General features: G+C 45.4%; 1 protein-coding gene and 1 non-coding gene across 2 annotated transcripts in view; one reads left to right on the top strand and one right to left on the bottom strand.

Moving 5' to 3' along the window:
* Positions 1-20,711, top strand: part of NT5DC3 (5'-nucleotidase domain containing 3) — a 64,378-nt gene extending 43,667 nt beyond the window's left edge. The window contains exons 12-14 of the mRNA XM_002687532.6: positions 2,929-3,069; positions 10,518-10,582; positions 15,683-20,711. Coding sequence (XP_002687578.1) covers positions 2,929-3,069; positions 10,518-10,582; positions 15,683-15,935 — 459 coding nt within the window. The 3' untranslated portion in view covers positions 15,936-20,711. The remainder of the gene's footprint in view (positions 1-2,928; positions 3,070-10,517; positions 10,583-15,682) is intronic.
* Positions 19,558-19,630, bottom strand: TRNAC-ACA (transfer RNA cysteine (anticodon ACA)). Its single transcript has one exon. It is a non-coding gene; the product is annotated as a tRNA-Cys (tRNA).
* Positions 20,712-22,101: the final 1,390 nt, after the last annotated feature.

Genomic DNA, 22,101 nt, shown 5'->3' with positions numbered 1-22,101 from the left:
ATTATTATTGTAAAGCTGTCTCTTGTTCCCTTCAGTTCTGTTAATGTTCGCGTCATATATTTTGGACCTCTGATGTTTGGTTCATATGTGCTTTTAATTGTTATATATTTTTGGTGAATTGATCCTTTTATCATGATGTAATGTCATTCTTTGTGTCTTGTAACTATTTTTGACCCAAAGTCTGTTTTGCCTGATACTAGGATAGCCACTTTTGTTTTGGTTACTATTTGTGTGGAATGTCTTTTTTAGTCTTTTCACTTTCAACTCTGTGTGTTCTTAGATCTAAAATAAATTGTCTTGTAGACAGCATATATTTGGATCCATCCTGGAGTGATCAGACCAGAATTGATTAATGTGTCAGAGATTATGTGGGCAATGAATATTACCCGTCAAAGGAATCCCTTGAGAATGTAGATGCTTCCAATGTTGCTGCAGTTTCTCAAAATAAATTTAGATGCCCCCTTTGGGATATATTTGAGAGCCAGCTTGAGGCACTGGAGAAAATTAATTTCATTATCATTAATTCATTGTCATGTACTTTAGTCTTAGGAGTGTTCCAGTTGACTTTTTACCTATTGTCAGAAATAAGATGCATCTTGAAAAGTTTGCCACCACTGGGAATATTTAGAAAACTGTGCTGTATGTAGGGTTTCATATATTTTAGGAGAAAGAGAATTATTGAAAGATTTAAAGAAATTCAACCATGGAAGAAGATAGGCATCCTTAGGACTTGTAGAGCAGGGATTCTAGCTTTAGGGGAGTAACCAGGGTGAATTTTCAAAATAGTAAACTATATACCACTTCTGTCCTTAAAAGCGCTCTCCTTAGAAGTATCCCTTTCTCCCTTAGAGTAAACGCCTGGCTTCCTGCAGTTGCTGTGCTCAAGCTCTGTCTCCCCAACCTCTCCTCCCTCTCTGAAGGCACCTCCTGCCTCTGCCCTCTCTCCTTCTCTGCCCTAGGTTGCTTGCCTTGCTGTTTCTTAGCACACCCTGCTCCCAGCATGTTCCTGCCCCGGGATCTTTGCACTTGACCTTTTTCCAGCCAGAATTTTTCTCTTCCCATACATTTACGTACTTTTACTGCTTGAATGTCCCTTTGTTAGCCTGGCCTTCTTACTCTCTATAAAATGGTAACTCCTTATTTTGCTTGATTTTTGTCCATTGTGTTTCTTACCACCTGCCATTGTGTATTGGCTTGCTTATTTTTTTTTGGTCCGTATTTCCCATGAGAGCAGAGGTTTGTTATTTTTGTTCACTATTTTATTCTCAGTTTCTAGCACAGGGCCTGGCAAACAGTAGTATTTAATAAATGTTTGTCAAATGAGAAAATGAACAGCCATTCAGTATGGTGATTGTATATCTTAAATTTGCCAGGACATAACTTATATGAAAGAGATGGGAATACCAGACCACCTGACCTGCCTCTTGAGAAACCTATATGCAGGTCAGGAAGCAACAGTTAGAACTGGACATGGAATAACAGACTGGTTCCAAATAGGAAAAGGAGTACATCAAGGCTGTATATTGTCACCCTGCTTATTTAACTTATATGCAGAGTACATCATGAGAAACTCTGGGCTGGAAGAAGCACAAGCTGGAGTCAAGATTGCCAGGAGAAATATCAATAACCTCAGATATGCAGATGACACCACCCTTATGGCAGAAAGTGAAGAGGAACTAAAGAGCCTCTTGATGGAAGTGAAAGAAGAGAGTGAAAAAGTTGGCTTAAAGCTCAACATTCAGAAAACGAAGATCATGGCATCTGGTCCCATCACTTCATGGGAAATAGATGGGGAAACAATGGAAACAGTGGCTGACTTTATTTTTTTGGGCTCCAAAATCACTGCAGATGGTGACTGCAGCCATGAAATTAAAAGATGCTTACTCCTTGGAAGGAAAGTTATGACCAACCTAGACAGCATATTAAAAAGCAGAGACATTACTTTGCCAACAAAGGTCTGTCTAGTCAAGGCTATGGTTTTTCCAGTAGTCGTGTATGGATGTGAGAGTTGGACTGTGAAGAAGACTGAGCGCCGAAGAATTGATGCTTTTGAACTGTGGTGTTGGAGAAGACTCTTGAGAGTCCCTTGGACTTCAAGGAGATCCAACCAGTCCATTCTAAAGGAGATCAGTCCTGGGTGTTCTTTGGAAGGACTTATGCTAAAGCTGAAACTCCAGTACTTTGGCCACCTCATGCGAAGAGTTGACTCATTGGAAAAGACTCTGATGCTGGGAGGGACTGGGGGCAGGAGGAGAAGGGGACGACAGAGGATGAGATGGCTGGATGGCATCACCGACTCGACGGACAGGAGTTTGGGTGAACTTTGGGAGTTGGTGATGGACAGGGAGGCCTGGCGTGCTGCAATTCATGAGGTTGCGAAGAGTTGGACACGACTGAGCTACTGAACTGAACTTATATCAGATATTCTGGCTTATTGTCATATCACAGGAGTAAAATATTTGGAATGAAGATACGATCATGTATGTTGGTTGGTCCTGAATGATCATTCCAAGTCTGAAATTTTTCATAACCCAGGAGGCTTGGCATGCCATGGGTGTTCCCCAGCCTTCTGTGGGTGGATTGAATAAAAACCTTCAGAAGCATTTCAATTTACCCTCCTTCTGCCCCTGACCTAATTGTTGTTTTAGAGACTGTGGTTAACGATTCAAGATCCTGTGTTTCTGTGGGGGCTGTGACTCAAGCAATTATTTCTGGAACAGAAACTTTCTTTGGAGGGGGTGGGGAATGGCCAAAGCCTGGGGCAAAATTGGCTTTAATTAAGTGTAATTCATTGAGTTCAGCTTGGTTAATGACCAACCATTACAATTAAAATTAATTCAGTGAATGCCTGTTGTGTCTGGGAAAGGTAATGAAATGGTTTCAATTCTGTTGTGATGAATGTTGACTTTTTGTGATCTTTGCAATCAGGACTTGACCCTGAAGCATGGCTGGCGAACGGGTGCGATTATCCCTGAATTAAGATCCGAGCTCAAAACCATGAACACGGAGCAGTACATTCAAACTGTGGCCTGGCTACAGACCCTGACCGGGTTATTGGAGCAGATGCAGGTTTGGAATTCTTTTTCTCTTCTACTTTTTCTTTCTTTCTTTTTTTTTTAAAAGAATTATTTATTTGTTTTTGGCTCTGCTCCGTCTTCATTGCTACGTGCGGAATTTCTCTTGTTGTGGTGCACAGGCTTCTCATTGCGGTGGCTTTTCTTGTTGTGGAGCACAGGCTCTAGAATGCACAGGCTCAGTATAATTGTGGCACATTTATAGGAGGCCTAGTTCCTCCTCAGCATGTGGGATTTTCCTGGACCAGGGATTGAACCTGTGTCCCCTGCAGTGGCAGGTGGATTCTTAACCACTGGGCCGCCAGGGAAATCCTCCCCTACTTTTTCTTTAAGCCTGAGGTTAGTCCACTGATCAGAGTTATTTCAGATATTTTTCTGTTCAGTTGAGGTCCTAAAGTATGAGGCAGAAGCTATCCTGCAGAATAACCACTGGGGTGATTTTGCCCCTGAAAGAATCTTGCCACTTTCCCTAAAGAGAATTTTAAAAATGACTGCCAAAGCCATTTGGAGAAAGTTTTGTGGGGCCCATGTGGGGAATTCCAGAGTCCTTACTTCTCCACCCAAGCCCCACTGGGAGATATTCTGTGGGTAGTGGGATTCGAGAACCTCTGCCTAGTGTTTGGGTCCAGTCCTCCTGCTGCCTTTTGCCTGCTGTGGGACTTCTCCTTTCTGGGCCTCAGTTTCCCCATCTGTGAAAGGGAATGAACACTTCAGGCCGGACACCACGGCTTGCTGGGAAGAGTCTCAGAGCAAGAATCGAGATCTCTGCCTGCAGCTTCCATCTGACTTTGGATCAGTTTGCTGGCTCACTGGAGTTCAGTGGTGGTTTTTTTTTTTTTCTTTCTGTGAGTTACATAGCCAGTTTTAGGCAGATAGTGAGGAAAGTCATTTTGGTAATTTCCTGGCCCATGGACTATGCCCTCTGTTGCAGCTGTGACTGCCCCCCTCCCCACCTCTCCCCCCACCCCGCCCCGCCAAGACTCATGAGACACCTTGCTTTCTCACCTGATTTAGCTGGCCTGGCTCTCAGCGTCTCAGCGTGAATGCTGACTCTTAGGATAAGGGGCGTGGATGCCTGCTTTGTTGGCTAACACACCTGTAGCCTCTGGCCATGGCCTGGTGCCCACAGCCTGCCAGCCTGCTTTGGAAATGGGCCAGGGAACTGCCTTGCTTGGCCCAGCTGGCAGCAAGCTCAGGCAGGGATGCAGGGAGTGCCAGGCCCTCACTCCAGGGCACACACCTTCCAGGGCATGGGGCCCCGCACGTCCCCCGGGCCTTGCTTCCAGCTCGTCTTGGCTGTGTTGCTCTTTGGCTCGCCTCTGACGAGGACTGGTTCTGTTTCCCTCCCTGTGCTTGTCTGTGAGGTGTTTGTCTAAAAATAAAAGGCATGGATTCTGGGTTAATGCAGCTTCAAGTCTGTGCATAGGTCACACGTAATAATAGTTACTCTCTAGATGCCAGGCATTGTGCTGAGCGCTTGCTCTGCAACATTACTCCTCACTCGTCCCAGCTGTCCTGTGTACAATTTTCCACTTTAGAATGAGGAAACTGGGTGTCTGAGAGGTTAGGTAACATGTCCAAGGTCATAAAACAACAGAGCAAGGACTTGAACCTGGGTTGTGTGGTGCCCGAGTCCCTGCTTTGGGGCAGTGCATGGAAGTGCTGTTTTACTTGGCGGTTTAGAGCTTTCGTGTATAGCTAGAGCCCTCCCCTTAGGTGCGGTCTCTCTGTGATGCAGGCAGCTGGTCAGATACACAGATGCAGCCTGCAGGTAGATGGTTTAGCTTTGGTTTCCTTTTCCAGCTTTCTGTCTGGGTGGATTCTCTAGGACGTAGAGGAAGGTGATTGATGATTAAAAAATTACCCGAATGAGCAGCATTTCTCACTGTGCTTCCTGTTCCCTTTCTCCTCTCCCCCGATCCCTGCGTTCACCTAGAAAACTATACATTATTCCAGTGATTCTGTGTCAGACGTTTCTATAGCTCCTCTTTTTCTGATAATGGGCACATAGCACATTATCTGGACACTATTTTCTGAGAAGAGAAATTGGTCCTTGAACTTGGGTATGATTTTTTTTTTTTTCCTTTTTCATTTTGGAAGCCAAAAGTGTTACCTGGAGCTGGGTCTGATGAATTAACTGGAAGTATTTAATTTTTGGATTTAAGGAAGTAGCTATAAAGAAGAATTTTTGTTCATTAGCCTTGAAGTGCCCTCCTGAGTGGTACTGTTCATGGTGGTCATGCTGATGGATGATGTGCTGGTATTAAGTCTTTTAGGTAACCATGTTAGAGCCATATTTAGCCTGGGTTGGACAGACTTCTGCAACAAGCTAGCTAGCCATTGTGTGAGGTCGTGCAGGTCGTACGGTCTCAGCTCCATGCTGGTAGCGTGAAAGCAGCCTTGGACAATATGTGAGCAACCAGTTGTAGCTGTATCCCTGACATTTTATTGGGGGACACTAAAATTTTAATTTCATATCATTTTTATGCATCATGAAGTTATTTTTCTTTTGAATTTTTTTCAACAACTTCAAAAGGAAAATCCATTCTTGAGCTCATTGGGATGATAGAAAGGTGGGCAGTGGGCTGGATTTGGTCTCCATTGGTACAGGTTATCAGCCTTCTGGCTAGATGGCAATAATTCTGCCCATGCAGGAGTGGGCTAGCCTGTACAGTATATTTTCATAGATTGTAGCCATAAATGGCTGAGTGAGCTAATGAACGAGAGGGGCTGAAGGTGGCTGAGGTGTCTGTAGGATCAGCTTCTGGTGTGGGCTTCTGGTTAGTCTTTTCCCGTGCCAGGTCCCCATCCTTGAGTGCATGGTATCACTTAAAGGTTAATTATAGCTAAGTAAACCCAGTGTTTGAAGTATTTTAAAGTAGGTATCAGACTCCTAAGATTGCTGTCTTACAAAGTTTGGCCTTGTAGGAGGATCCAAGCTGGAGAAAGGGGTGGCTCAAGGAGAAACTGCTTTTTCTTCTAATGGAAGAGCCTTCAGCATGTTTAAAAGCTGATGGGTAGACTCCAGGGGAGGAGGTTGATCACTTGGGAGAGATGATAAACGATGAAGAAAGGGCAGGTGGGAGGGAGCCGTGGGTGGGCGTGGGTGGGCCTTGGATGGGAGGGTGTGAGGGGAGGCTGGGCTGCGGTGCACACACCCAGAGCTCAGGTGCCCCCTGCTCGAGGGGGTGCTCCCTGGTTCAGCTCTCTGGGGCCTTCCTCCTTCGCTTATCCCTTCAGCAGTCTTGGGCTTTGCTGGAGATGATCCCGCATCCCTGGCCCCGCCCTGTTCTGGAAAAGCTGAGCTGGAGAAGGTGCCGTAGACTTGGAGACCCAAGCTGGCTCTTCATGTCTGTGTAGCCCGCCCTCGGGTAGGGGCCCTGCTGAGGGGAGAGTGGAGAGGCGCAGTCACGTGGCCTATGGCTGCTGGCTTCCCAAAGGAGAAAGCACTAGTGCACTTTGGTTATCTTGCTTCTGGTCGCTAGTCAGAGAATCCTCCTCCTGCAAGCGCAGGGAGAAGCTGCTCCTTCACACTGGACACAGGGGCCCTGATCGTGGGCCGAGAGGTGGGCAGAGGTGGGAGGAAGACTGGTGTCCCGTTCTGTGCAGTGTCACACTGTTTTGTCCTGGTCTGCTTACCTGGGTGCCCCCTGCCAGGGTCCGCATCTCGTTCTCTTATATCTTCAGTATCTAGCACAGCACTTGCCACACAGAGGTGCTGAATATGTACCTGTGTGTATATATGTATGCATATATGTATACATGTATATCCATATGTATGCATGTGTATCTGTATAGGTATGTTTGTGTGCATACGTGTGTGTGTATGTGTATTTATGTTTATATATATATGTATAAACAAATTCTCTGTGGCACCCTACCACAGTTTTGATCTAGTCTTACATTTTGTAGTGCCTCAATTCTATGGTGAGTGATTTGTTGACTTAAAATATGAGAGCTTATTGAAATCAAACTCATAGGACCTGCCTTGACACCCCCAGAAGGGACCAGTCTTCTGGTGCTCCAGTAACACACATCCAGTGGTCATTCAGAGGTGGCTGCTTCCTGCTGGTGTAGACAACAGTGGCAGGCAGGAAATCGAGATTACAAGCTCAGGGTTTTGATTTGAGCGGCAGCAGCCTGTAGCGGGTGACTTGGGCAAGCTCTTGATCTGGGCATACGTGATAAACAGAAGGGCCTTGGCTCCCATGTCAAAGCAGATGGTTTGCTCATTTGGCATTTTCCTCCGGGTCCTGAGGCTGCCCCAACCCTGCCTGGCCCCTGCAGTCACGTGCACCTCTGGCTCTGGTTCGTGTGTTCGGTTTAACCCTAGGAGGCTTGGAGAGAGACTTGTGAGATTCCATGTTAGGGTGCGTACAGCTGTCATTTTCTTTTTGCCTTTTGCTCACATTTCAGTCCACCTGGAGAATTCTCCACTTTCCATCTGGTTGAGGTGTTCTGCCTTCTTGCCTTTTACAAAAACAGTTTTTTTTCTCTTAAACACTTTAAAAGGTATTAATAAAATAATATTGAGGAAAAAGATTAAGCCAATTATAACTGTTACCCTTGAACAAATTAAAGAAAAAATTTCATGTTAATTTCCAAATGCACATGTTTTTACATGCTTGAAATTTGTGGATGCACTGTTACATCTGCTGTTTCCACTCACTGATGTTTTATGTGTGTGTGTGTATAGGACATATATTTATGATATATATAAATGGGTCTGCTAGGTAGTGTGTATTAGGTATATATTTATATGTGTAACACACATGAATAACGGATACATGACACGCATATAATACACACATTTTATGTGGACATACATGTATTCCAGTTCTAGTTCAGTCACTCAGTCGTGTCCAACTCTTTGTGACCCCATGAATGGCAGCATGCCAGACCTCCCTGTCCATCACCAACTCCCGGAGTTCACTCAAACTCATGTCCATCGAGTCGGTGATGCCATCCAGTCATCTCATCCTCTGTCGTCCCCTTCTCCTCCTGCCCCCAATCCCTCCCAGCATCAGAGTCTTTTTCAATGAGTCAACTCTTCACATGAGGTGGCCAAAGTATTGGAGTTTCAGCTTCAGCATCAGTCCTTCCAATGAACACCCAGGACTGATCTCCTTTAGAATGGACTGGTTGGATCTCCTTGTAGTCCAGGGGACTCTCAAGAGTCTTCTCCAACACCACAGTTCAAAAGCATCAATTCTTCAGCACTCAGCTTTCTTCACAGTCCAACTCTCACATCCATACAGGACCACTGGAAAAACCATAGCTTTGACTAGACAGACCTTTGTTGGCAAAGTAATGTCTGCTTTTTATATGCTAACTAGGTTGGTCATAACTTTCCTTCCAAGGAGTAAGCATCTTTTAATTTCATGGCTGCAATCACCATGTGCAGTGTTTTTGGAGCCCCCAGAAATAAAGTCTGACACTGTTTCCACTGTTTCCCCATCTATTTCCCATGAAATGATGGGACTAGATGCCATAATCTTAGTTTTCTGAATGTTGAGCTTTAAGTCAAATTTTTCACTCTCCTCTTTCACTTTCATCAAGAGGCTCTTTAGTTCCTCTTCACTTTCTGCCATAAGGGTGGTGTCATCTGCATATCTGAGGTTATTGATATTTTTCCCTGAAATCTTGATTCCAGCTTGTGCTTCATCCAGCCCAGCATTTCTCATGATGTACTCTGCATATAAGTTAAATAAGCAGGGTGACAATATACAGCCTTGACGTACTCCTTTCCCAATTTGGAACCAGTCTGTTCCATGTCGAGTTCTAACTGTTGTTTCTTGACCTGCATATAGATTTCTCAAGAGGCAGGTCAGGTGGTCTGGTATTCCCTTCTCTTTCAGAATTTTCCACAGTTTATTGTGAGCCACACAGTCAAAGGTTTTGGCATAGTCAAGAAAGCAGAAATAGATGTTTTTCTGGAACTCTCTTGCTTTTTTGATGATCCAGTGGATGTTGGCAATTTGATCTCTGGTTCCTCTGCCTTTTCTAAAAGCAGCTTGAACATCTGGAAGTTCACGGTTCACGTATTGCTGAAGCCTGGCTTAGAGAATTTTGTGCGTTACTTTACTAGCATGTGAGATGAGTGCAATTGTGCGGTAGTTTGAGCATTCTTTGGCATTGCCCTTCTTTGGGAATGAAAACTGACCTTTTCCAGTCCTGTGGCCACTGCTGAGTTTTCCAAATTTGCTGGCATATTGAGTACAGCACTTTCACAGTATAATCTTTCAGGATTTGAAATAGCCTCACTGGAATTCCATCACCTCCACTAGCTTTGTTTGTAGTGATGCTTTCTAAGGCCCACTTGACTTCACATTCCAGGATGTCTGGCTCTAGGTCAGTGATCACACCATCGTGATTATCTGGGTCGTGAAGATCTTTTTTGTATAGTTCTTCTGTGTATTCTTGCCACCTCTTCTTAATATCTTATGCTTCTGTTAGGTCTATACCATTTCTGTCCTTTATCAAGCCCGTCTTTGCATGAAATGTTCCCTTGGTATCTCTAATTTTGTTGACGAGATCTCTAGTCCTTCTCATTCTGTTGTTTTCCTCTATTTCTTTGCTTTGATCGCTGAGGAAGGCTTTCTTATCTCTCCTTGGTATTCTTTGGAACTCTGGATTCAGATGCTTATATCTTTCCTTTTCTCCTTTGCTTTTCACTTCCCTTCTTTTCACAGCTATTTGTAAGGCCTCCCCAGACAGCCATTTTGCTTTTTTGCATTTCTTTTTCTTGGGGATGGTCTTGATCCCTGTCTCCTGTACAGTGTCACGAACCTCTGTCCATAGTTCATCAGGCACTCTCTCTATCAGATCTAGTCCCTTAAATTTATTTCTCACTTTGACTGTATAATTGTAGGGGATTTAAGTCATACCTGAATGGTCTAGTGGTTTTCCCTACTTTCTTCAATTTAAGTCTGAGTTTGGCAATAAGGTGTTCATGATCCGAGTCACAGTCAGCTCCCGGTCTTGTTTTTGCTGACTGTATACAGCTTCTCCATCTTTGGCTGCAAAGAATATAATCAATCTGATTTCAGTGTTGACCATCTGGTGATGTCCATGTGTAGAATCTTCTCTTGTGTTGTTGGAAGAGGGTATTTGCTATGACCAGCGTGTTCTTTTGGAAAAACTCTATTAACCTTTGCCCTACATAATAATATGTATTATGCTCATACAAAGCCTTTAATAATTCTTTAATATCTCTAGTTTAACAGGGACCTTGCATCCCTGTTTGCGTCATTGTATTATGTCTACGTTTGGTGAAGAAGGGCAGCAGCTGGGAAGTCTGAAAATGTATTATTTCATGCAAGTCCCTATCTCTTAGATCTGAATAAAATTCCTCCCAGAAGAACTACCTGCTAGAAAATTCTCACTACCTAATGAGTTTATTCATATCCAGAACCTTCTCAGTAATTGGGTTGTGTCCTGCAGGTTCACAGAGATGCGGAATCACAGCTGGTTTTGCAGGAGTGGAAGAAGGAGAGGAAGGATATGAGGTAAGAGTGGCCTGTTGTGAACGGAGTGAATCCTTCACTGTGGCCCCGTGCACTCAGCCCACACGCCTTCCCCAAGGCCAGCCAGAGGTGGGACTCGAAACAGCCTTACTTAGTTGCCAGGGGTGACTGTGACCCCCAGGATCCAGAATGAGCCAGCTGCCGTTAGTGATGAGTGACATTTCCTCGAGGCAGCAGAGAGCTCCCTCCCACCTTCTGCCCACCCCTGAGTTTGTTGTCTGTCTGTCCCTCCCCGCATCCATCCCTCCTTCTGTCCCACTTAACTTCCCTCTTTGGGCAGCCAGCAGCCCAGCGTGGCCAGTGGGACAGTGTTGGAGGTGGCTGTGAACCGCAGTGAATCCTTGGGGCTCCTACAGTGCTGGTGTTCATTTGTAACACTGCTGTGTTAGGTATGTGCAGTCACTCAAATCATGATGCTGATTGATGAAGAAAGCTGTCTGCTGTCAGATGGGTGTTTGTCTTAAGGGAATAGTTATTCTTGAGTTGTTTTTTCTTTTTATTAAACTATAGCTGATTTACAGTGTTGTGTTAGTTTCAAGTGTACAGCTGCAGATTCTTCTCCATTATAGGAAAGACTGAATATGTTGAACAGTGATATCAAATAGAGTTCCATGTTCTATATAGTAAGTAAATCCTCTTTGTGTATGTATTTTATATAGTAGCGTGTATCTCTTCATCTCACACTCCTAATTTATCCCTTCCCCTCTTCTTTTCCCTTTGGTACCCATAAATTTGTTTTCTCTGTCTGTGAATCTGTTTCTGTTTTGTAAATAAGTTCATTTGTTTTATTTTTTAGATTCCACATATAAGTGATATGTGGTATTTGTCTTTCTCTGTCTGACTTCCTTCACTTAGTGTGATAATGTCTAGGTCTGCCCATGTTGCTGCAGATGACATTATTTTTTTTTTTTTTTTTTTTATGGCTGACATGACTGAGCGACTGAACTGAACTGAACTGAATAGTCTAGTATATGTGTGTGTATGTGTATGAAAAGTGAAAGTGAGGGTGTTAGTCGCTCAGTCGTGTCCAACTCTTTGCGACCTCTTGGACTGTAGTGTGCCAGGTTCTTCTGTCCTTGGAATTCTCCAGGCAAGAATACTGGAGAGGGTAGCCATTCCCTTCTCCAGGGGATCTTCCTGACCCAGGGATTGAATCTGCGTCTCCTGCATTGCAGGGAGATTCTTTACCATCTGAGCCATGGCTTGGCTCAGAGCATTTGGCACTTAATTCAGGCTAGATGGTAAAGATTTTAAAGGAGAATTATTCTCAAGAGGCCTTGTGGACAGTTGTGCTTCCCTGTAGAAGAGGGTGCTGTGTATGTGGGCAGTGTTGATGTGGCCATTTCTGCTCTTGTGGTCCCCCCACGCCTCCTTCCCAGGCAGCACAGCTGTCTCTAAGGTTTGGAGGTAGCACTCACTGCCTGGTTCTGATCTCTGAGCAGTGGGCAGTCTGGTGGGACTGGTGTGCCTGGAAAGCAGGGAGAGTCCATTCCTCTGGGCTGCAGAAGCCACGGCTGTACTGATTTGATCCTCCTCCCTCTCAACGTGTTGGTTATTGGGAGTGTATTGGTTATTATAATGGGATTATTGGTCTGAAATGTTGGGTGAGAGGGTGATGGGCATATGATGCATATATGCTTATAATTCAGGCTTCAAGGAGGTGCTTGAAGCTCTGTATTGGATGCCAGAGGTGTGCTTACATTGCTGTAATAGAATGCTTAATCTCTTAGATATAAAGTACTTTCAAGTTTATGATACACTCTTATTTCTCTTACCTTATGGAGTTCTCACTATAACCTCACTAGAAGGGGGCCTTGATCTTGTTCTGTAGATGAGGGAAGTTTGGAGACTCTGAGAATATTCTCCATTTCTGTGGACCTTCAGAAGTGGCTCTTTCACCTTCCATTTTTGTTTGGGAAATGCGGTGTGCATGTTTAGGGGCTCTCACCTTGCCTCTGGAGCCTTCAGCTGTGTTCTCTCCACTGGCCTAAGTGGGGAATGTGGTCAGAACCATTTTGATGGATGAACAGACTGTTTTCCCAATTAGAAGTCAGGGCTGCTCTAGGCTAATTTGAGTCCTATGCATATGAAGTAGGAAGTCAAGAAACATCTGGAGTAACAGGCAAATTTGGCCTTGGAGTACAGAATGAAGAAGGGCAAAGGCTAATAGAGTTTTGCCAAGAGAACTCACTGGTCATAGCAAACACCCTCTTCCGACAACACAAGAGAAGACTCTACACATGGACATCACCAGATGGTCAACACCAAAATCAGATTGATTATATTCTTTGCAGCCAAAGATGGAGAAGCTCTATACAGTCAGCAAAAACAAGACCGGGAGCTGACTGTGGCTCAGATCATGAACTCCTTATTGCCAAATTCAGACTTAAATTGAAGAAAGTAGGGAAAATCACTAGACCATTCAGGTATGACCTAAATCAAATCCCTTACGATTATACAGTGGAAATGAGAAATAGATTTAAGGGACTAGATCTGATAGACAGAGTGCCTGATGAACTATGGATGGAGGTTCGTGACATTGTACAGGAGACAGGGATCAACACCATCCCCAAGAAAAAGAAATGCAAAAAGGCAAAATGGCTGTCTGAGGAGGCCTTAAAATAGCTGTGTAAAGAAAAGAACCTAAAAGCAAAGGAGAAAAGAAAAGATATACCCATTTGAGCATAGTTTCAAAGAATAGCAAGGAGAGATAAGAAAGCCTTCCTCAGTGATCAATGCAAAGAAATAGAGGAAAACAATAGAATGGGAAAGACTAGAGATCTCTTCAAGAAAATTAGAGATACCAAGGGAACATTTCATGAAAAGATGGGCTCGATAAAGGACAGAAATGGTATGGACCTAACAGAAGCAGAAGATATTAAGAAGAGGTGGCAAGAATACACAGAAGAACTATACAAAAAAGATCTTTACAACCCAGATAATCATGATGGTGTGATCACTCACCCAGAACCAGACATCCTGGAATGCAAAGTCAAGTGGGCCTTAGGAAGCATCACTACAAACAAAGCTAGTGGAGGTGATGGAATTCCAGTTGAGCTGTTTTAAATCCTGAAAGATTATGCTGTGAAAGTGCTGCACTCAATATGCCAGCAAATTTGGAAAACTCAGCAGTGGCCACAGGACTGGAAAAGGTCAGTTTTCATTCCAGTCCCAAAGAAAGGCAATGCCAAAGAATGCTCAAACTACTGCACAATTGCACTCATCTCACATGCTAGTAAAGAAATGCTCAAAATTCTCCAAGCCAGACTTCAGCAATACGTGAACTGTGAACTTCCTGATGTTCAAGCTGGTTTTAGAAAAGGCAGAGGAACCAGAGATCAAATTGCCACCATCTGTTGGATCATCGAAAAAGCACATGAGTTCCAGAAAAACATCTATTTCTGCTTTATTGACTATGCCAAAACCTTTGACAGTGTGGATCACCACAAACTGTGGAAAATTCTGAAAGAGAAGGGAATACCAGATCACCTGACCTGCCTCTTGAGAAATCTGTATGCAGGTCCGGAAACAATAGTTAGAACTAGACATGGAACAACAGACTGGTTCCAAAAACGAAAAGGAGTACGTCAAGGCTGTATACTGTCACCCTGCTTATTTAACTTATATGCAGAGTACATCATGAGAAATGCTGGGCTGGATGAAGCACAAGCTGGAATCAAGATTTTCAGGAGAAATATCAATAACCTCAGATATGCAGATGATACCACCATTATGGCAGAAAGCAAAGAACTAAAGAGCCTCTTGATAAAAGTGAAAGAGAGTGAAAAAGTTTGCTTAAAGCCTAATATTCAGAAACATGCCTAACATCATGGCATCCGGTCCCATCACTTCATGGAAAATAGATGGGGAAACAGTGGAAACAGTGGCACACTTTATTTTTTGGGGCTTCAAAATCACTGCAGCCATGAAATTAAAAGATGCTTACTCCTTGGAAGAAAAGTTATGACCAACCTAGTTAGTATATTAAAAAGCAGAGACATTACTTGCCAACAAAAGTCTGTCTGGTCAAAGCTATGGTTTTTCCAGTAGTCGTGTATAGATGTGAGAGTTGGACTATAAAGAAAGCTGAGCACCAAAGATTGATGCTTTTGAACTGTGGTGTCGGAAGACACTCTTGAGAGTCCCTTGGACTGCAAGGAAATCCACCCAGTCCATCCTAAAGGAAATCAGTCCTGAATATTCATTGATAGGACTGATATTAAAGCTGAAACTCCAATACTTTGGCCACCTGATGTGAAGAACTGACTCATTTAAAAAGACCCTGATGCTGGGAAAGATTGAAGGTGGGAGGAGAAGGGGACCACCAAGCATAAGGTGGTTGGATGGCATCACTGACTCAATTGATGTGTTTGAGTAAACTCCGGGAGTTGGTGATGGACAGGGAGGCCTGGCGTGCTGCAGTCCATGGGGTTGCAAGAGTCGGACACAACTGAGCGACTGAACTGAAGCATATGAAACAGTGATTAAAAAATTTTTTTTATTGATGTATAGTTGATGTACAATATTATATTAGTTTCAGGTATACAACATAGTGATTCAAAATTTTTATGGATTTTGTAACTTTTTTTAACTTTTATATTGGAGTGTAATTAACATTGTGTTAGTTTCAGATGTACAGTAAAGTGATTCATTTATATAGATATATATGTATAACTTCTTTTAATGTATCTTTAAATAAATTTGGTTTTGGCTGCACTGGGTTTTTGTTGCTATGCGCGGGCTTTCTCTAGGTGCGGTGTGCGGGCTTCTCATTGCAGTGGCTTCTCTTGTTGCAGAGCACAGGCTCTAGGGTGCTCTGGCTTCAGGAGTTGCATTGCGTGGGCTCAGTAGTTGTGGCACGTGGGCTTAGTTGCCCAGCGGCATGTGGAATCTTCTCAGACCAGGGATCACAGGCACGTACCCTGCATCTGCAGGTGGATTCTTAACCACTGGATTGCCGGGAAGGTCCTACATGTATCTCTTCTCTGTGAAACAGTGATTTTGGTGTCATCTGATGTCAGTAACTAAAAGCAGACCTTCGGGGAGTCACACTGTTGCTTTGCTCTTCTCTCGCCTCTTCAGGGAAATGACCAAAGGTTTCTTCAATGCCCAGTTTGGGAGCTTGTTCCGCACAGACCAGAACCCCACGTACTTCCTGCGGCGCCTGTCACGGTTTGCCGACATCTACATGGCGTCCCTGAGCTGCCTGCTGAACTACGACGTCAGCCACACCTTCTACCCCCGGCGTACCCCACTGCAGCACGAGCTGCCCGCCTGGTCTGATCGGCCCCCGGCCGCCCGGCTGCCACTGCTGCAAGAGGCCCAGGCCAAGTAGCTGGCGGCCCCCAAACCCCTGGGCACCAAAAGCCAGGACCGGTGATGGCCCCACGCTGGGCAGACTCTGCGGGGATGTGAGCGTCCCTTTTGGAAATGATACAGATAGTCTTAGTGATACCTGTTTTGTACATTATGGAGGATACCCCGAAGCTCGTGGAGAAGGGAGCTCACAGCTCGCAGAGCCCGCCCTCCTATGCACGTGGGGAGGGGACAGCGGCTGGCCTCCTGTCGACACCCTGTGATCAGCCTTCTTGTTTCCCAAGGTACTGTATCCAGCATCGGACTTCCTGGGATGGGGAGTCTTCTTGATGTCTGCTCTGTATTCCAGCAGGTGATGTTTTGAAACTCTTCTTAACTCTTCTGTGGAAAGTGCATGGAAAATGCTGAACACGCACAGACAGTGCCGGACCCAGTGACGTGCATCCCTGGTGAACTGCTGATGCTTTAGTGGGCGCTTGGATGGGGTACCGTGGTGTCAGCAACTGAGATGGAGCCCAGTCGGCAGCTGGTTCCCACACACCTGGTACTAGGGCTCTGGCACACTGGTGCCTCCCTTAACAGCAGACTCAGCCTCCCTGGAGGTCTTATGTGAGAAGGAACAGGAGAAGTTGCAAGTCCTTGGCCTTGATTGTCCTCAGTATCCATTTCCTTTGTCTTGCCCCACACGGGGGAAGGACCATGGTGTCCCAAGTGGTGGGCAGGTTCACTCTTTTCTCTCAGAAAAGGAGGACAAGGAGAGAAAAGCTTCTGGTTTAATGTCCTGCCAGCAGAACAGACTGTAGAATGAGGCTGCTACATGCCAACGAGCGAGAGGAACCAGTGCGTTTGTGGTGGGTATCCCAGGACTTTATAACCCCTGACACTACCACCACACGTGTGTTGCTTGAACCTGCTCATTGGAGGATGAAAAATGAAACGAAGAAAAATGTCCTCGTAACTTAGTGCCGTGTGGCGACCCCCCAGCCCCCAGGTGTTTTGCAATCTTGTTAAACTGTGTGTTACCAGAAACCCTCCTCGTTGGAGGGCAGTGATTCATCAGCCGAGGAGACGGGCTTGAATCCAGCCAGAGCGAGGGAGGTGGCCCTCTCTGCTTAGCTGTCTCCCACCTTCTCCCTGTAGATCGCTTTCCTGCCATGTTTATGTCTGTTTTGGGAATTTCTGTAGTGTCTGTGTTTAAGGTGGGAGCAGATCAAGGACATTGACGTTGAGAGAAACAGAGTTGGAAATAGCCTCACTGAGTGAGTGTTCCCATTTCTGAGGACAAGGCAAGTGGCACCTGTCCTTAAACCTGGAGGATGCAGGGGCAGAGGAAAGGGGCTTGAGGAGAGACTCCTCGCTTATTCAGCGTTTTTAATGAATTTGTGTGGAGCCAGCTGTTGAGGAAATGTGAGCTTGGCCTGCCACAGGCTACCTGCCTGAGTGCAGAAATTAGGTGACTTCTATGCTATGCTATGCTAAGTCACGCTATAGAAGTTTTTTAATGTTTAACGCTATAGTTTTTTAACGCTATAGAAGTGTTTTAATGGGACTGTTGTTGTTTAGTCAACTCTTGGCAACCCCATGAACTGTAGCCCACCAGGCTCCTCTGTCCATGGGATTTCCCAACCAGGAATACTGGAGTGGGTTGTGATTTCCTTCTCCAGGGGATCTTCCTGACCCAGGGGTCGAATGCACATCTCCTGCATTGGCAGGTGGATTCTTTACTGACTGAGCCACCAGGCATACCTGTGATCTTTTCTTATATTTAACTAAAATAGTGAAGGTGACTCTCTAGACCTAATAGGCCCAGTTGGCCTTCTTTTTTCCCTTTATTATAAATACAGGTGTCCATTCCCTTTTCAGGCTGCAGGAGGCATTTTGTTGGCTGTTTGTTAGTGCCTGGGGGTTTTAAGCATCAGAGTGCATTGGAGACTGGCATTTCAGGGGTGCAGGAGGCGCCCAGAACTGCTCAGTGTTGGGGTCCTCAGAGGATATGCTGGTGCTTTGGGCTGATAGTTTCTGCTTTGGAGAAGCTGGTTGAGGAAGTAGGTATTTTAAAACTCTTTCTAATCAGGTATTCACTGGATATATCCTACGTGCCAGTGATAGGGTGTTTTGTTTACTCAAGAAAGTTGTTACCCAACAACAACTCAGTACAGCTATTCTTACTGCTTTCATGTATGTCTGGGTTAGGAGACCCAAGCCTGGGGCGAGAAATACATTTTCTAGGTGTGTGAATAAGGAATTTTAATGACTTATCACCAATTAAGGTTGAGCAAGCTCCAGGATATAGTGAAGAATAGGGAAGCCTGGCATGCTGCAGTCCATGGGGTCGCAGAGTCAGACATGACTGAGCGACTGAACAACAACTGAAGGCCATGGCACATGACGGTATTGAAGTCTGTCTGCGGAGGACCCACTGAGCATGCGCTGGGGCCAGCGCACAGTCAGGGTCAGGACGGCCATCTCTGTATGAAGGACTGAGGGCTTCTCTTTGTCTGTGCTTGTTCATTTTAATTTGTCACTGTCATGACTCAGCCGGGATTCAGCACCCTGTACAGCATTCTGTTCCTCCTGGTTTAGCCTCTGGTGAGCCCGCTGATGAATGCATTTGGGTGCAAGGGAAGGGAGTCTATTTTCTACCACTTAAAAGATCAGTTTGGAAAGTGAGCAGAATAAAATTAGCTTGCACATTGAAAAATATTTTCCCTTTTTAGCATCAGTTAGACTGATTTTCCCGGAAGGATGTGAACAAAAATTCATAGTCCAGGGGCGGCTATCTGTGCCCCTAAGGCTCACCATAGCTGTAGCCGGTTGTCCTGGAAGGGACCTGCACAACTGTTTTTTCCAGAATCGTTTTTTTAAGTAGATGAAACCTGGCTTTTAATATATTTTAGGAGTTTGGAGAGCTCCCACTTTCCTCCTAACATAGCCTTTAAAATTTTTTTTTCTTTTAAAAATTCCCTTCAGCTCCACTACTGCCAGCTAACATAAACCACCTGTTACTGATTCAGGCCCATCTATGACTGAATTCCTAGTTGCTTTGAAGGCATTGGTTCTCTTAATTAGTGCCAAGGAGAAATGCAAAGTCCTCTTTCCTGCTAGCTAATTTAGCTTTGGGTGAACTAAATAGCTTCCCCCGCCCCTTTTCCTCCCCAAAGGCCTCTAAAGCCGTAGAGTGTGCTAAACGTTGGAATTGGATCTGCTCTGCCAAATGCTCATCTGTTGCCAAAGACCCACTTGGGGGCCCTGGTCTGGAATATGCTCTCAGACTCAGTCTGGGTAGAGGCAGGGAGGGTTCCTTGATTGCTCCATTCAACTACCACGGAGCCTGTGTTGTGCTGGCTTAGTACTGATTTCCTTTTGTACTAATTTCCTTTCTTTTCTCCGTTAGCATATGGGAGCTAGGCTCCAAGCCTGGCTTAAGTGAAAAGTAAAGTTGCTCAGTCGTGTCTGACTCTTTGTGATCCCATGGACTGTAGCCCACCAGGCTCCTCTGTCCATGGAATTTTCCAGACAGGAGTACTAGAGTGTCCGACTCTTTGCGACCCCATGGACTGTAGCCCACCAGGCTCCTCTCTCCATGGAATTTTCCAGGCAAGAGTACTAGAGTGGGTTGCCATTTCCTTCTCCAGGGGATCTTCCCAACCCAGGGATTGAACCTGGGTCCTCCCGCATTGTAGGCAGATGCTTTACCATCTGAGCCACCAGGGAAGCCCCCAAGTTTAGCTTAGCTTACCTTTAATACCCTAGTGGATGGAGGAAGAAAAAGGGAGTGAAGTTTCCCTGATGTAAGGCTCAGCACACTTTCCCTGGCAAGGACCGGACAGGAAAGACTTCTGGCTTTGCAGGCCGTTTGCTGCAGCCCCTCCTCTGGGACTGGGCCTGCCTGTGGTCCAGGGCAGCCTGGCCTCTGAAGACAGGCTGCAGGCTGGATTTGGCCCTCGGGCGGTGGTTTGCTGACCCCCACATCAACAGATTGTGTGGGTGGCCATGATGAGATGATTTTGCTGAAAGTGTGCAGGGTGGTAAGCAACCACAGAACACAGTTGTGTGCAGCCAGTGGAAAGAAGTTCTGTAGGTAAGCTCGCACTTCCCCTAGGAGCTTCTCTCGGGACATATTCACTTATGTGGCCAGTGGTAACATACTGTGTTTCCGGCACATGGCATGATTCTCAGTTGTGTGACTGAGCGGCCAGGCTTGGCACTCATTGAATATACCTCTCGTTGTGCTCATCTGTGATTGTGTTAGTAGCGTTGTGATGGGCTTGGCTACCCTGAAGGACTTTATCCCCCAGCTGCTGTGGGGGTTGGTTGCTGCTGGCTCACTGTCTGCAGCTGTAGGTCCTCTCTGGGAGCTTCCCCCTATTGAAGAGTCCTGCCTAGGATGAAGGGTGTGTTCAGACTCCCTCCCTGGAGCAACTCTGAGGCCCATCAGCTCCTTCCTGCCCCACCCCTCCTTCCTTTTTCCCAGGTGTGCATCCCAAGGACAGTTCCCTGTAAACTTCCCGTGTGAGACTCCCCACCTCATGCCTGCTCTCTGGAACCGACCCACAACACTGCTCTGTACTTTTCTACACTGCAGCCTTGAACTCTGACTTAGGACACTGTTTTCTAATTATTTAGTAGAAGGACAGATGGTGCCTGTTTAATTTCAGGCATGGTAAATGCAAATTAGGTAGACTTGCTATTTATCCTGAATGTGAATTTGCTATTTATTCTAAATACTGATTTTATGTTAACATGATGTCGAACTTACTGCCAAATAAAAGTTTGAATTGTATTGTCCAGTTTACTCCCAGTCATCTGCTTTTGTGTGCTTCAGTTAGTGGCAAAAGTCATATCACATTCTAATGTACCCAAAAAAGAATATCCCTGAGTAAAGGGGCAAAAGGTTGATGGTTCCTTCCTTACCACCCTGGTCTCCCCACCCTCAGGAGAGCACACCTGCCTGTTCTCAGAGCTTGAAGACCATGTAGTGAAGCCACAGAAGGAAAACGGGTGTGAATTTGGCCTTAGGTGGCAGCAGGTGACCCACCTAGAATTTCTATCTCTCACAGACAGTTCCCTCCTTGAAAACAAGGAGAAGACAGCGATCCACCTGTTTGTCTGCAAAGTACTGGGAGAATGGAAAATTGGAAGCAGTGTTTTAAGGGAAGAAAATATTAATACTGAATGAGGAGTGCATGTTGTGAAGTCAGTTCACTGCTGGGTTTGGATATACTTATATTTTGAAGAGCCTTTTTAAACTGTTTGAATGTGTTTAAACTTAATATCCTTGACCTCTATTGTGCTAGGACCTTCATCTCCTTCATTCCTCTCGTGGGTGCCTGCTGTTTTTCCTCTTAATCATGTGCCTTTCTGTCCCCTTGATGGTGGAGTTGGTGGACTCACTAATGAACCCGTCCCACGGTCCCCTTGGGGAGCGAGTTCCTGGAGAGCCAGCATTGCCCTATCACGGCACGTTGTCCAAGAGGAGGTGGTAAATCATTCCTCTGCCTGAATAAATGCCCTTTCCTGGAGTTGTGAGGAAGCTTCTGAGACTCCAGGGGCTTATGAACTTTGGACTTGGCTCAGCAAAAACCCTGATGATTTGGAACAAAGTTGTTTGGGCCGTGAGGGTGATGGAGGGGGGTCTGAGATCTGCTCATCCCAGCCTTTCCCATCTCCATTGCCCAGAGGGGGCTCCCGAGCCTGGCCAGTGCTACCCCCGGGGTAGCTTGCAAAAGGGTGGCGGGTGGGCTGGAGGCACTTGGTTGTCACAGTGATGGAGAGGCCACTTCGGGCCTTTTGAGGGTCCGGTGGACATCCAGCCTTGCACAGAGTCCTGCATGGAGAAGAACTGGCCCGATTCTGGACGTTTCATATAAATGGAATCATCTGGTATGTGGTCTTCTGTGTCTGATGACTTCTTTCACTGAGCATCATATTTTCAAGGTTCATCCATGGTGTTGCATGTATCTACTTAGTTCTGTTTTAGGAATGCTATTTCATTGTGTGGCAAGACACAGTTTGGTTATTCATTTGTAAGTCAGTAGACACTTGGCTTGTTTCCATGTTTTGGCTATTATGAATAATACTAATAATGCTACCTCTATAAGTTGTAGTATGGACATGTGTTCACTTCTCTTGGGTCTGTACCTAGGAGTGGAATTTCTGGATCACATGGTAATTCTATGTTTAAC

This window comes from Bos taurus, chromosome 5 (genome assembly GCF_002263795.3).
Source record: "Bos taurus isolate L1 Dominette 01449 registration number 42190680 breed Hereford chromosome 5, ARS-UCD2.0, whole genome shotgun sequence".
Classification (NCBI taxonomy): Eukaryota; Metazoa; Chordata; class Mammalia; order Artiodactyla; family Bovidae; genus Bos; species Bos taurus.
The sequence above is the reverse complement of the archived record's forward strand: the minus strand, read 5'-3'. Positions and strand labels throughout refer to the sequence as shown.